This window comes from Theropithecus gelada, chromosome 12, assembly GCF_003255815.1.
Source record: "Theropithecus gelada isolate Dixy chromosome 12, Tgel_1.0, whole genome shotgun sequence".
NCBI classification, from domain to species: Eukaryota; Metazoa; Chordata; class Mammalia; order Primates; family Cercopithecidae; genus Theropithecus; species Theropithecus gelada.
Window position 1 is genome coordinate 30,580,485 of NC_037680.1, and position 12,008 is coordinate 30,592,492.

The following is a 12,008-nucleotide window of genomic DNA, read 5'->3' on the forward strand; positions in this document are numbered from 1 at the left end:
GCGTGGTAGTATTAGCCAGTAATCCCAGCTACTTGGGAGGCTGAGACAGGAGAATCACTTGAACCCAGGAGACTGCAGTGAGCCGAAATAGCACCACTGCACTGTAGCCTGGGCGACAGAGTGAGACTCCCTCTCAGAAAAAAGAAACCTTATTCAGTTTTCTTGATTTTTATCTCACTTTTACTATTTTTTATTAGCAGATACTACTGTTTTTTAAAAATGTTTCTTTTACAGCCATGAAATTAGATGTTTCCTTAATTTTCCTTTCAGTTTGTTTGAAAGGTTATTTTTATTATTTTCAGGGTTCAACACCTTTTTTCTCTAATTCTTTAATATAAACGTATATTTTGTTTGGTATTGCTTTGATAAAGTTTGGGATTTATCTACTCTCCTAATTTTCTCTAATGTTTTAGAAGTGTTCTGTGTTACGCATTATCTGCTTCTTCAAACTTTATATATTTTTTGGTCTTGAGTTTGGAACGTGTGTTTAAAGTTTATTTTCTTAAATTCCTAAGACTTTTAACATATCTAACATTTAACACATCTCTTTATGTTTGTGAATAATTTATCTTTTGTCTCCCCATTAGATTATGAAGTTCTAAGAGCATCTATTAAGTGAATGAATAAAGGAATGATAGCAATTATTCTGTTTCATGCAGATAAATAACTTCTTAATGATTTTTCCCTTTTTTAGACCTTGCATCGAAGTGGGAGTTTCATCAATTCTCTGTTGCAACTAGAAGAACTTGGATTTCGTAGTGGAGCACCCATGATTAAAAAAATAGCTTTTATTGCTTGGAAGAGTTTAATAGATAATTTTGCTTTGAATCCAGGTAATATTTTAACAATTTTGATTTTCTATGAATTCATTTTGCTTAAAGCAAGACAAATGAAATTTTTCTGTTTTTTTGGATTTTAAGTTGAAATTAAGCTACTACTGAATTATTTTCATTTTAAGGGAACAGTAATAAATTTGTACTGAAAATAGAATTCACATACTAGTCATCGAAAATCACAAGTATAAAATCTGTTTTACGGTATTTCAAAAACTGAACAAAGTGGAAAATAACTGTTTGTGGCTTCCTTTATTTATTTTATTTTATTTTTTATATTTTATGTTATGTTATCCTATCCTATCCTATCTTATCTTATCCTATCTTATCTTATCGAGACAGAGTGTCACTCTTGCCCAGGCTGGAGTGAAGTGGTGGGATCTTGGCTCCCTGCAACCCACGCCTCCCAGGTTCAAGCGATTCTCCTGCCTCAGCCTCCCGAGTAGCTGGGATTACAGATGCCTACCACCATACCCAGCTAATATTTGTATTTTTAGTAGAGACAGGGTTTCACTATGTTGGCCCAGGCTGGTCTCGAACTCCTGAACTCAAGTGATCCACCCGCCTTGGCCTCCCAAATGCTGGGATTACAGGTGTGAGCCACTGCACCCAGCCTATTTGTGACTTTCTTACATGTTAGCTCTGAATTGAGTGCTTTACGTATATTTTATTTAATCATCACAATAGACCTGAGATGTAATTATTAATCACTATTTTAGAGAGATTGAGTAATTTTCCAGAGGTCACATAACCAGTAGATGATAGGAAACAGTTGTGATTTCCATGGAATAAAAATATCAGTGATTGATGGCCTTATTTCTTTCAGGATTTCTAAAAGAGTACCTAATAGTGGTTGAATATTGATATTTGGAAGTCATTCTTTTTGATTTACTACTTTAACCTTACCTTCTTATTGTCCAGTGGAGTTTTATGATAATATATTCACAAGAAAGAATATTTAGCCCAAAACTGGGTTAGTATGAGTACTTAACTAGGTGGTAGTTAATCTTAGTTTTAATTAATACTGTGCGTTTACAAGAACTGCTAAGTAACGTTGACTTGTTATCCTATATTTTTCCTGCCAAAGACCATTATTTATCTCATTTTTTCCTCCTTTTAATATGTTTTGTATTGTGATTATTTGCATTAACTGTAATTACATTTTTTGTTGTTGAGACAGAGTCAGAGTCTCACTCTGTCGCCCAGGCTGGAGTGCAGTAATGCAATCTCAGCTCACTGCGAGCTCCGCCTCCCGGGTTCAGGCCATTCTCCTGCCTCAGCCTCCCAAGTATCTGGGACTACAGGCGCCCGCCACCATGCCTGGCTAATTTTTTGTATTTTTAGTAGAGACAGGATTTCACGTGTTAGCCAGGATGGTCTTCATCTCCTTACCTTGTGATCCGCCTGCTTCAGTCTCCCAAAGTGCTGGGATTACAGGCAAGAGCCACTGCTCCTAGCCCTTTAATTACTTTTATTTAAAATACTGGTACATACATTTTGGGGGTATAGGCTTTTTTTTTTTTTTCTTTTTTCTCTCTTAGGGTCTTACCCTGTCACCCAGGCTGGAGTGCAGTGGCATGATCATGGCTGACTGCAGCCTTGACCTCCTGGGCTCTAGTGATCCACCTCAGCCCCTGAGGTAGCTGGGACTACAGGCGTGTGCCACCATGTCTGGCTAGTTTTTGTATCTTTTGTAGAGGCGGGATTTGACCATGTTGCTCAGGCTACTCTCAAACTCCTGGACTCAAGTGATCTACCTACCTCAGCCTTCCAAAGTGTTAGGATTGCAGGTGTGAGCCACTGTGCTCAGTCTACTATAATTTTTAATTGAAATTGTAGCTTATTTTTATGTTTATGAGCTGGCATGTATTTGGGTCTAACTGTAAACCCAGAAGTAATGTTTGGGACTACAGTTTTTCGGAATTAAGTTAAAGCATAAAATAAGAGTAGTTTAAAGAGGGTAAGTTAAAAATAAGTTCAGAGCTAGGGAATCCACGACTAATACTGTGGATCCAGGAAGTCATCAAGGAATCAGATGACTGCTTTTGCTCTGCCATCTTCGATTTGTCTTAGTTGCAGACAGGAAGGAGGGAAGGTAGAACAGGAAAGACTTCTTCACAGCTGAGTCACCTATACCTAGAAATAACCTTCTAAGAATCTTACATACATATCCACTTAAATTTTACTGGGTAGAATGGCTCAATGGCCGACTAGAAAAAGTAGTCAAAAACTGGGCATCCATCACTGTCCTGTGTAAAATCAGATTTTGTAATTAAAGGAGATTGGTTTATTGCATGGTAATTAATCTCTGCTATTGTAGAGATATTATTATGGAGCTCTTCTCATAAATAGAATAGAGGCCAGGCGTGGTGGCTCACGCCTGTAATCCCAGCACTTTGAGAGGTGGGCGGATCACCTGAGTTCTCGAATTAGAGAGCAGCCTGACCAACATGGAGAAACCCCATCTCTACTAAAAATACAAAATTGGCCGGACATGGTGGCACATGCCTGTAATCCCAGCTACTTGGGAGGCTGAGGCAGGAGAATCGCTTGAACCCTGGAGGAGGAGGCTGCAGTGAGCCGAGATGGCGCCATTGCACTCCAGGCTGGGCAACAAGAGCGAAACTCCGTCTCTGAATGAATGAATAAACGAACGAACGAAAAGAATAGGGGCCCCCAAAAAGTAAGTGTCTTGGACTGGATAACTTGTTCATACAGTGATCTGCCTTTATTTTCTTATAGAACTGTTAATTGAAATAGCTAAATGGCAGAGTAGTTGTAACAGACATTGTTGAGTGCCATTCTACCAAATACATGGCCTGACTGAGTCCTTTCCAAGTCTGTTTGTTTGTTTGTTTGTTTATTCGGGACGGAGTCTCACTCTGTTGCCCAGCCTGAGTGCAGTGTCACGATCTCAGCTTACTGCAACCTCTGCCTCCTGGGTTCAAGCGATTCTCCTGCCTTAGCCTCCTGAGTAGCTGGTATTACAGGCACCCAATGCAACGCCCATCTAACCTTTGTGTAATTTTAGTAGAGACAGGATTTCACCATGTTGGCCAGGCTGGTTTCAAACTCCTGACCTCAAGTGACCTGCCCTCCTCATCCTCCCAAAGTGCTAGGATTATAGGCGTGAGCCACCATGCCCAACCCTTTTAAGGTCTTTTCGACAAGTTATTTTAGCACAGACTATGTCTTAATTTTTCATATCCCCAGTCTTACTCATTTGGCATAAATGTTTTGTCTGAAGATTGGATTTAATTTCTATGCTGAATTTTAACAATATGATTATTGTTAAGATAGGGCAGTCCTGAATCTGAATCTGTTTAGATTTCAAAAATGTATTCAATCAGTGGCCCCAGTAGTAATGATTTTTGATGAAATATATTAATAATTGATTTTTAAAATGATAGCCTTTTTTGACATAATGTAAACATGCTTCCGTTTCTTTGTCAAATGGGGATAATGAGAATGCTAAAGCAGCTAGGACAGTATTTCTCAAAGTTTTGGCATTTTATGCTGGATGATTTGTTTTTCAGGACAGTCCTGTGTGTTAAAGTTTAGTAGTGTCCCTAGTACTCTACCCATAAGATGTCAGTAGCATCCCCTCATTTGTAACCAACCTAAAGTATTTCCTGGTGGGAAATTGCCCCTGGCACACAGTATCTAATAAATACTACTTATTTGTTTTAAAATACATTTTTGCCTTATTTAGTGTCTTTGGTTCAGCGGTACTACAGTTTATGAAAATGCAAGTTTTGGGTAGAGCAAGGACATCCTGGGGATTTATTTTTTTTAAAAGTATTTTAAAATCTGTTCTCTTGCTGTGATAAAAGACTGTTGCATAGCTAATGTTGGAGTTAATCTTTAGCTTGGACGTCTCTTTACCTGTGTGCTTATGTTCTTTTAAGATATACTATGTAGTGCAAAAAGACTCAAGTTGTTAATGCAGCCTTTGAGTTCAATCCACGTGAGAACAGAAACTCTAGCATTAACAAAACTAGAAGTCTGGTGGTATTTACTGATGAGACTTGGACCTCATCTTCCTGCTAATTTTGAACAGGTAACATTACAAGTGTTGACTATAGCACTTTATGTTTTTGTTAATGTGTTCTTAAGTTCTTACCAATGTGCTCTTTTAGTGTTATTTTTGCTATTTGTTAGCAGACTAGAACATATAAAAGATCTTCCACTTGACTGGCAGAGAACTTAAATTCATTTCCCACAGGGATGTTGTTCAATTGCTTGAAATGGAGCCTCTTTACCTGCAATGTTTTTATTTATTATTTATTTATTTATTTATTTTGAGACAGAGTCTTGTTCTGTTGCCCAGGCTGGAGTGCAGTGGCACGATCTCGGCTCACTGCAATCTCCATCTCCTGGGTTCAAGTGATTCTCCTGCATCAGCCTCCCGAGTAGCTGGGACTACAGGCACACGACCACACCTGGCTGATTTTTTGTATTTTTAGTATAGACAGGGTTTCACCATGGAGGCCAGGCTGGTCTCACACTCCTGGCCTCAAATGATCCGCCTGCCCCAGCCTCCCCAAGTGCTGGCTTACAGGCATGAGCCATCGCGCCTGGCCCTGAAATGTTTTTAAATCAGCAAGTAATCAAATACTCATTCTTACTCTTCAAGCATTATGATTTTAAAAGGAGGCTTTTTTCCCCTAGAGGATTTGGAATATAATTGAGAAGAAAACCAGCATCAGTGAAATAGAAATCAGCCGGGCATGGTGGCTCACACCTGTAATCCTAGCACTTTGGGAGGCAGTGGCAGGTGGATTGCCTGAGCTCAGGAGTTCGAGACCAGCCTGGGCAACATGTTGAAACCCCATGTCTACTAAAATACAAAAAATTAGCTGGGTATGGTGGCATGTGCCTGAAGTCTCAGCTACTCGGGAGACTGAGGAGAATTGCTTGAACCCAGGAGTTGGAGGTTGCAGTGAGCTAAGATCACGCCACTGCACTCCAGCCCAGGCAACGGAGTGAGACTCCATCTCAAAAAAAAAAAAAAAGAGAGAAATCAAGTGCTACACTGGGTAGTTATTTTTTGTTCCTCTGTTTTCTAGGCTGCATAGTGATAACCAGTGATTTAATCCTATTTGTAGGTTCTTTTTAATTGTTACGCAGTGATTTTATGAATTCTTCAGGATTTGCATATCCTTACTAGTATTTAGACATAAAGTTTAATCTTACCTAAACCTTTTGGGTTTTTTGCAATTATTTCCATCCTTGGTTTTTGAATTTTTTTTTTTTTTTTTTTTGAGATGGAGTCTTGCGCTGTCACCCAGGCTGGAGTGCAGTGACGCAATCTCGGCTCACTGCAAGCTCCACCTCCCGGGTTCACGCCATTGTCCTGCCTCAGCCTCCAGAGTAGCTGGGACTACAGGTGCCCGCCACCACACCCGGCTAATTCTTTGTATTTTTAGTAGAGACAGGGTTTTATTGTGTTAGCCAGGATGGTCTCGATCTCCTGACTTTGTGGTCCACCTGCCTCGGCTCCCAAAATGCTGGGATTACAGGCGTGAGCCATGGCACCTGGCCTGGTTTTTGAATTTTTTTTACAGTTAAAAGGAGCAGCTCTGCTAACATCTTTCTCATTTCTTCACTTATTTTGGATTTTGGGAGTATATTTTACTTATGCATCTATAGTCCTTATGTTTTATGTAAATAGCTGCATAGCAGGGAATGCATTCTTGGAAAGGAGGACTTAAGCCATTTTTATTCAGTTCTTAATTTTTTAATATATTAAGAGTTTTAAATTTTATATAACATGAAGTAATTGAAGATGGGTATTGTCAATAATGTAATTTGGATCATAATGAATTTTCCAAATTCTACCGTTTTAAGGGTCCAATAGGCTAATTATTTGCATTTGTCCAATACATTAATTGGAATAATTTATTTGGTAACTACAGGTGACTGGTACTAGGATGATGTTCCAGAGTTTTAAAAAGTTTAAATTAGTCTATCAATAATGTATACAATTCAGATGTTTATGTATATAAACAAATTTAGGTAACACACATTTAGGGCAAATACAATTGTAATAAAATGTTCATATTTTTTCCAAATTTCATTTTTTAGCCTGTTTGTGCATGGAAACAATCTGTAAAATGGAATATATTAAGGCTCCATTTAATGAAATTTATATTATGTGAGGCTTTTAGAAACTGTGACAGATGTATAGTTTATAGATCGATGTTTTCTCTTTTACGCCATAGGTTTGTGTGCCTCTGATTCAAAGTACAATAAGCATTGATTCTAATGCCTCACCTCAAGGCAATTCATGTCATGTAGCTACATCTCCAGGTTTAAATCCTATGACTCCTGTACACAAAGGTAAGAGGTAGATATTGTTGGTTTTTGCTTTTTTAATCAGGCTTTGTTGACCTAGAACCATAGTTTTGAAGTAGGAAAATAAAACAAGCTTTGAGAGGTTTTACTCAGTGTTTTTCGTATGAAATGAAGCACTTCATAATTTTTAGATTCGTTACCAAAAAATCCATTATGTCTTCCTGGTTTTTTTGTTTTGTTTTTATGTTACTGAGTACTGTTGTAAGCACGTAGTTGTGGTTAGAAAAGACAGATGTATTTTCAGTACATTATATGAGGTACATTACAAAAAAAGCCTCAGAGCAATTAACATGAAAGTCTGTTGGTTTTAGAACCAGAATCTTAGCGCTATTAAAAACAACACATTGTCTGGGTGAGGTGACTCATGCCTGTAACCCTAGCACTTTGGGAGGCCGAGACCAGCAGATCACTTGAGGTCAGGCGTTTGAGACCAACCTGGCCAACACGGTGAAACCCCGTCTCTACCGAAAATACAAAAATTAGCCGGGCATGGTGGTGGGCACCTGTAAGCCCAGGTACATGGGAGGCTGTGGCAGGAGAATCGCTTGAACCCTGGAAGGCGGAGGTTGCAATGAGCCGAGGTCATGCCACTGCACTCCAGTCTGGGCAACAGAACGAGACTCAGTCTCAGAACAAAAACAACACTTCAGCGAGGTGCAGTGGCACGCACCTATAATCTCAGCACTTGGGAAGGCTGAGGCGGGAGGATCACTTGACGCCAGGAGTTCGATACTGCCTGTGCTACATGGTGAGATCCTGTCTCTACAAAAAATTAAAAAATTAGCAGAGCACAGTGACATCCATCCATCTATAGTTACGGCTACTTGGAATGCTGATGGGAGAATTGCTTGAGCCCAGGAGTTTGAGATTTTAGTGAACTATGATTATACCACTGCACTGCAGCCTTGGCAGTACAATGAGACTCTGTATCAAAATCTTAGCAGTTATAGTGTCTCTTTATGTATATCATTGAAAGACAGTTATTTCATATGTATTATTTTGTATTTACCATCTGAGTCTTAAAAATTTCTGTTACAGAATACCTGCATATTAATATTTCAAGGTATGGATTAATGCCTGAGACATTTAAACTCTGTTTAAAAGTTTCATTGAAATGAAATATATGCATTTGGGTAGCTAATATAAAATGAGCTTGTATGACTTACCCTTTCTTTTTTTTCTTAAAGGTGCTTCCTCCCCGTATGGAGCCCCGGGAACCCCCCGAATGAACCTGAGTTCGAATTTAGGTGGAATGGCCACAATCCCTTCCATTCAACTTTTGGGACTTGAAATGTTGCTTCATTTCTTGTTGGGTCCAGAAGCCTTGAGTTTTGCTAAGCAAAATAAACTTGTGCTGAGCTTAGGTATTTAAATATTTTAAGAATAGTTTTAATTACTAAAACAGTCCAGGACTTATTGCATTGGGGTGAGGAGAGGTGTTATTTTTTCACAGCCAAAATATTTTATAGTTGTGTATGAAATAAATATGAATCTTTTTTTATAGAAAACACACCTACTTAATAGACGTTTTAAAGTTTTATAGTGAGAAATGTATTTCGTAAATCTGTTGTTTTACATAATTATCTTTTATTCTCCCCCTTTCAGAGCCACTGGAACATCCCTTAATCAGCAGCCCTTCTTTTTTTTCCAAACATGCAAATACACTTATCACTGCTGTTCATGATAGCTTTGTTGCAGTTGGAAAAGATGCCTCCGGTAAGAGAATTTGATTTATTATTTGCTCAAATGTGTGTTTAAAAAGAAAAAATAGGCCAGTCACAGTACCTCACACCTGTAATCCCAGCACTTTGGGAGGCCAAGGTGAGTGGATCAGTTGAGCTCAGTTGTTTGAGACCAGCCTGGGCAACATGACAAAACCCTGTCTCTACAAAACACATAAAAACTAGGTGGGCGTGTTGGCAGATACCTGTAGGCCCAGCTGCTCGGGAGGCGGAGGCATGAGAATTGCTTGAGCCCAGGAGGTGGAGGTTGCAGTGAGCCAAGATTGTGCCACTGCACTCCAGCCTGGGTGATAGAGCAAGACTCAGTATTAAAAAATAAAAAATAAGATAAAATAGAAAATATTTATATGGTGCCACCTACTGGCCAGATTGTGCGAGAACTTTACATATATTCATTTAATTTTGGCAGTAACGTTCCATGTTAGTTCATTTTACAAATGAGGAAATTGGGTAATACAGGAAATACATAAGTTGTGCAGAGTCGCTTATAAGTGGTAATACTGTGTCAGGCTCTATGGCTTTAGTATCTGTACCTAAACTCCTGTGTTATATGGCCTATCAAATAATGAGGAAAGGAAATTTCAAAAATTGTTTGCTGTTGGAACTGGTTGGGAAAAGAATCACAATGAATCACATAATTTTTTTTCTGTTGGTTGTTAGATATCCTTCTGAATCTCTGTGAACAATCTTTGCCTCAAAAGTAGTGGGCATTCAGTTCAGAAAAGAAAGATAATAAAAAAAGATAAAGCAGTTACCCTTAGTTATACAATTCAGTGTTAACATGTTATAGTTGTTTTAAGGAACACATTTATGGCTGGACATGGTAGCTCATGCCTGTAACCCTAGCACTTTGGGAGGCTAAGGTGGGAGGTTCGCTTGAGTCAGACCAGCCTGGGAAATGTAGTGAGAATGCTGTCTTTACAAAAAAGAAAAAAATAATAATAGTAATAATTAGATGGGGGTAGTGGTGTGTACCTACAGTCCTAGCTACTTGGGAGACTGATGTGGGAAGACTGCTTGAGCCCAGGTTGTTGAGATGACAGTGAGCTATGATTGTGCCGCTGTACTCCAGCCTGGACAGAGTGAGACCCTATCTCAAAAAATAAACATATTTAGTTTCTACGAACAAAAACGAAGTGATAGTGTTTTATAAACTTACTACAGGGCTGAATATCATGAGGAAAATTAAATATTGTTCAATTTATTTCTTTAGTGTAAGGAAGTAAAGGGAGAATGTTAGTCATAGTACAATAGTCATATGTACTTCATTTAAAATACTCAAGTTTATTTTGTTTGACAGATGTGGTTGTCAGTGCTATCTGGAAGGAGCTAATTAGCTTGGTGAAGTCAGTTACTGAATCAGGTAAGCACTATTAACACTGATCAAATGATTTTTTTTTTGAAACAGGTGGTGATCAGATGATTTTTATAGCATCCAGTGAATTATTTGGCAGTATATAAAATGTATTTTAAAAGTATTTCTTGTATTACCATAGCTTCCAGGCTTTAATTTATAGTTAATGCTTGAACAACACTGGGGTTAGATGTGCTGACCCACCATATGGTTGAAAGTCTACATATAACTTTTGACTCCCCGAGAACTTAACTACTGATAACCTATTATTGGTTGGAAGCCTTGTTGATAACATAAATAGCTGATGAACACATATTTATATGTTATGTGCATTATATGCTGTGTTCTGTGTTCATTAGCAATATAGTAAATTAGAGAAAAGAATATTAGGAAAATCATAAGAGAAGACACAGTCATTAAGTGGAACCAGGTTATATCCTTGTCTTTACGTTGAGTACACTAAGGAGGGAAGAGGAGGGGTGGAACTTGCTGTTTCCGGGATGGAAGAAAATCTGAATATGAGTGGACTCATGCCGTCCAAACCCTTGTTGTTCAAGGGTCAACTGTACTTACTATTGTTGATTTAGAAAAAAACAAATTCTTACAGCTTTCTGTATAGTCATCTCTAAAATTACATGCTTAGAAATACACCCTTCTAGCCGGGTGCGGTGGCTTATGCCCGTAATCCCAACACTTTGGGAGGTCAAGGCGGGCGGATCACCTGAGGTCAGGAGTTTGAGACCATTCTGACCAACATGGAGAAACCTCGCCTCTACTAAAAATACGAAATTAGCCAGGCATGGTGGTGCATGCCTGTAATCCCCAGCTACTCAGGAGGCTGAGGCAGGAGAATCGCTTGAATCCGGGAGGTGGAGATGGCGCCATTGCACTCCAGCCTGGGTAACAAGAGTGAAACTCCTTCAAGAAAAAAAGGAAATACACCGTTCTCGGCCGGGCGTGGTGACTCACGCCTGTAATCCCAACACTTTGGGAAATTGAGATGGGTGGAGTTTGGCACAACATTGTGCCCCTGTACCCCAGCTTGGGTGACAGAGCAAGACAGCTCAAAAAGAAACCAAAACAAAAAAACCTACACCCTCCTTTTTGCTTTTTATAGGTAACAAAAAAGAGAAACCAGGTTCTGAAGTTTTGACTCTCTTATTAAAGTCTTTGGAAAGCATAGTAAAGTCTGAAATATTTCCTGTATCAAAAACGCTGGTAAGTATAATACCCATATGTTGGACTTTAAAAACCATTTTCTGAAGTTAAATTTTATATCGAAGGTAGTTTGGGAAGACATTTTTTAATATCAAGCATTCATCAGCAGTTTAGTCCTGTTGCAGTAGGTGCCATTCTATTAACTACAGAGTCATTCGAACCCTTTTTAGTAAAGTGACTATAACAACAGCCACAAAAGTCTTCAATGTGATAAGAAAAAAAATACCTGCCGTACAGAGAAAAACTAGGGTAAAGGACAGGAAACTTGAACTGAAGAAACTCAGATGTCCTTTAATTTTACGACAAGATTGCTGAAAACTACTAATAGTTAGCTGGTACTTTGTTCTAAATTAACTGTTTTTAAGCAAGAGAATGACTTTGATATTAAAACACATTTTTTTTTAACCCGTGTAGTACAGGAAGAAAAGTGAATTGGATATGATTTTGATGGTATGAGCATCTCAGAATAAGCTCTGATGGAACAAACAATACCCTAAAATTCTG

The 12,008-nt window shown here is 38.6% G+C and overlaps 1 protein-coding gene across 2 annotated transcripts in view; it reads left to right on the forward strand.

The window, feature by feature from the left end:
- Positions 1–12,008, forward strand: part of RIF1 (replication timing regulatory factor 1) — a 63,501-nt gene that overhangs the window by 18,499 nt on the left and 32,994 nt on the right. For both annotated transcript variants that reach the window (XM_025405199.1, XM_025405198.1), the window contains 7 exons: positions 695–833; positions 4,742–4,893; positions 7,058–7,175; positions 8,378–8,554; positions 8,796–8,906; positions 10,233–10,295; positions 11,404–11,504. In XM_025405199.1, coding sequence (XP_025260984.1) covers positions 695–833; positions 4,742–4,893; positions 7,058–7,175; positions 8,378–8,554; positions 8,796–8,906; positions 10,233–10,295; positions 11,404–11,504 — 861 coding nt within the window. The remainder of the gene's footprint in view (positions 1–694; positions 834–4,741; positions 4,894–7,057; positions 7,176–8,377; positions 8,555–8,795; positions 8,907–10,232; positions 10,296–11,403; positions 11,505–12,008) is intronic.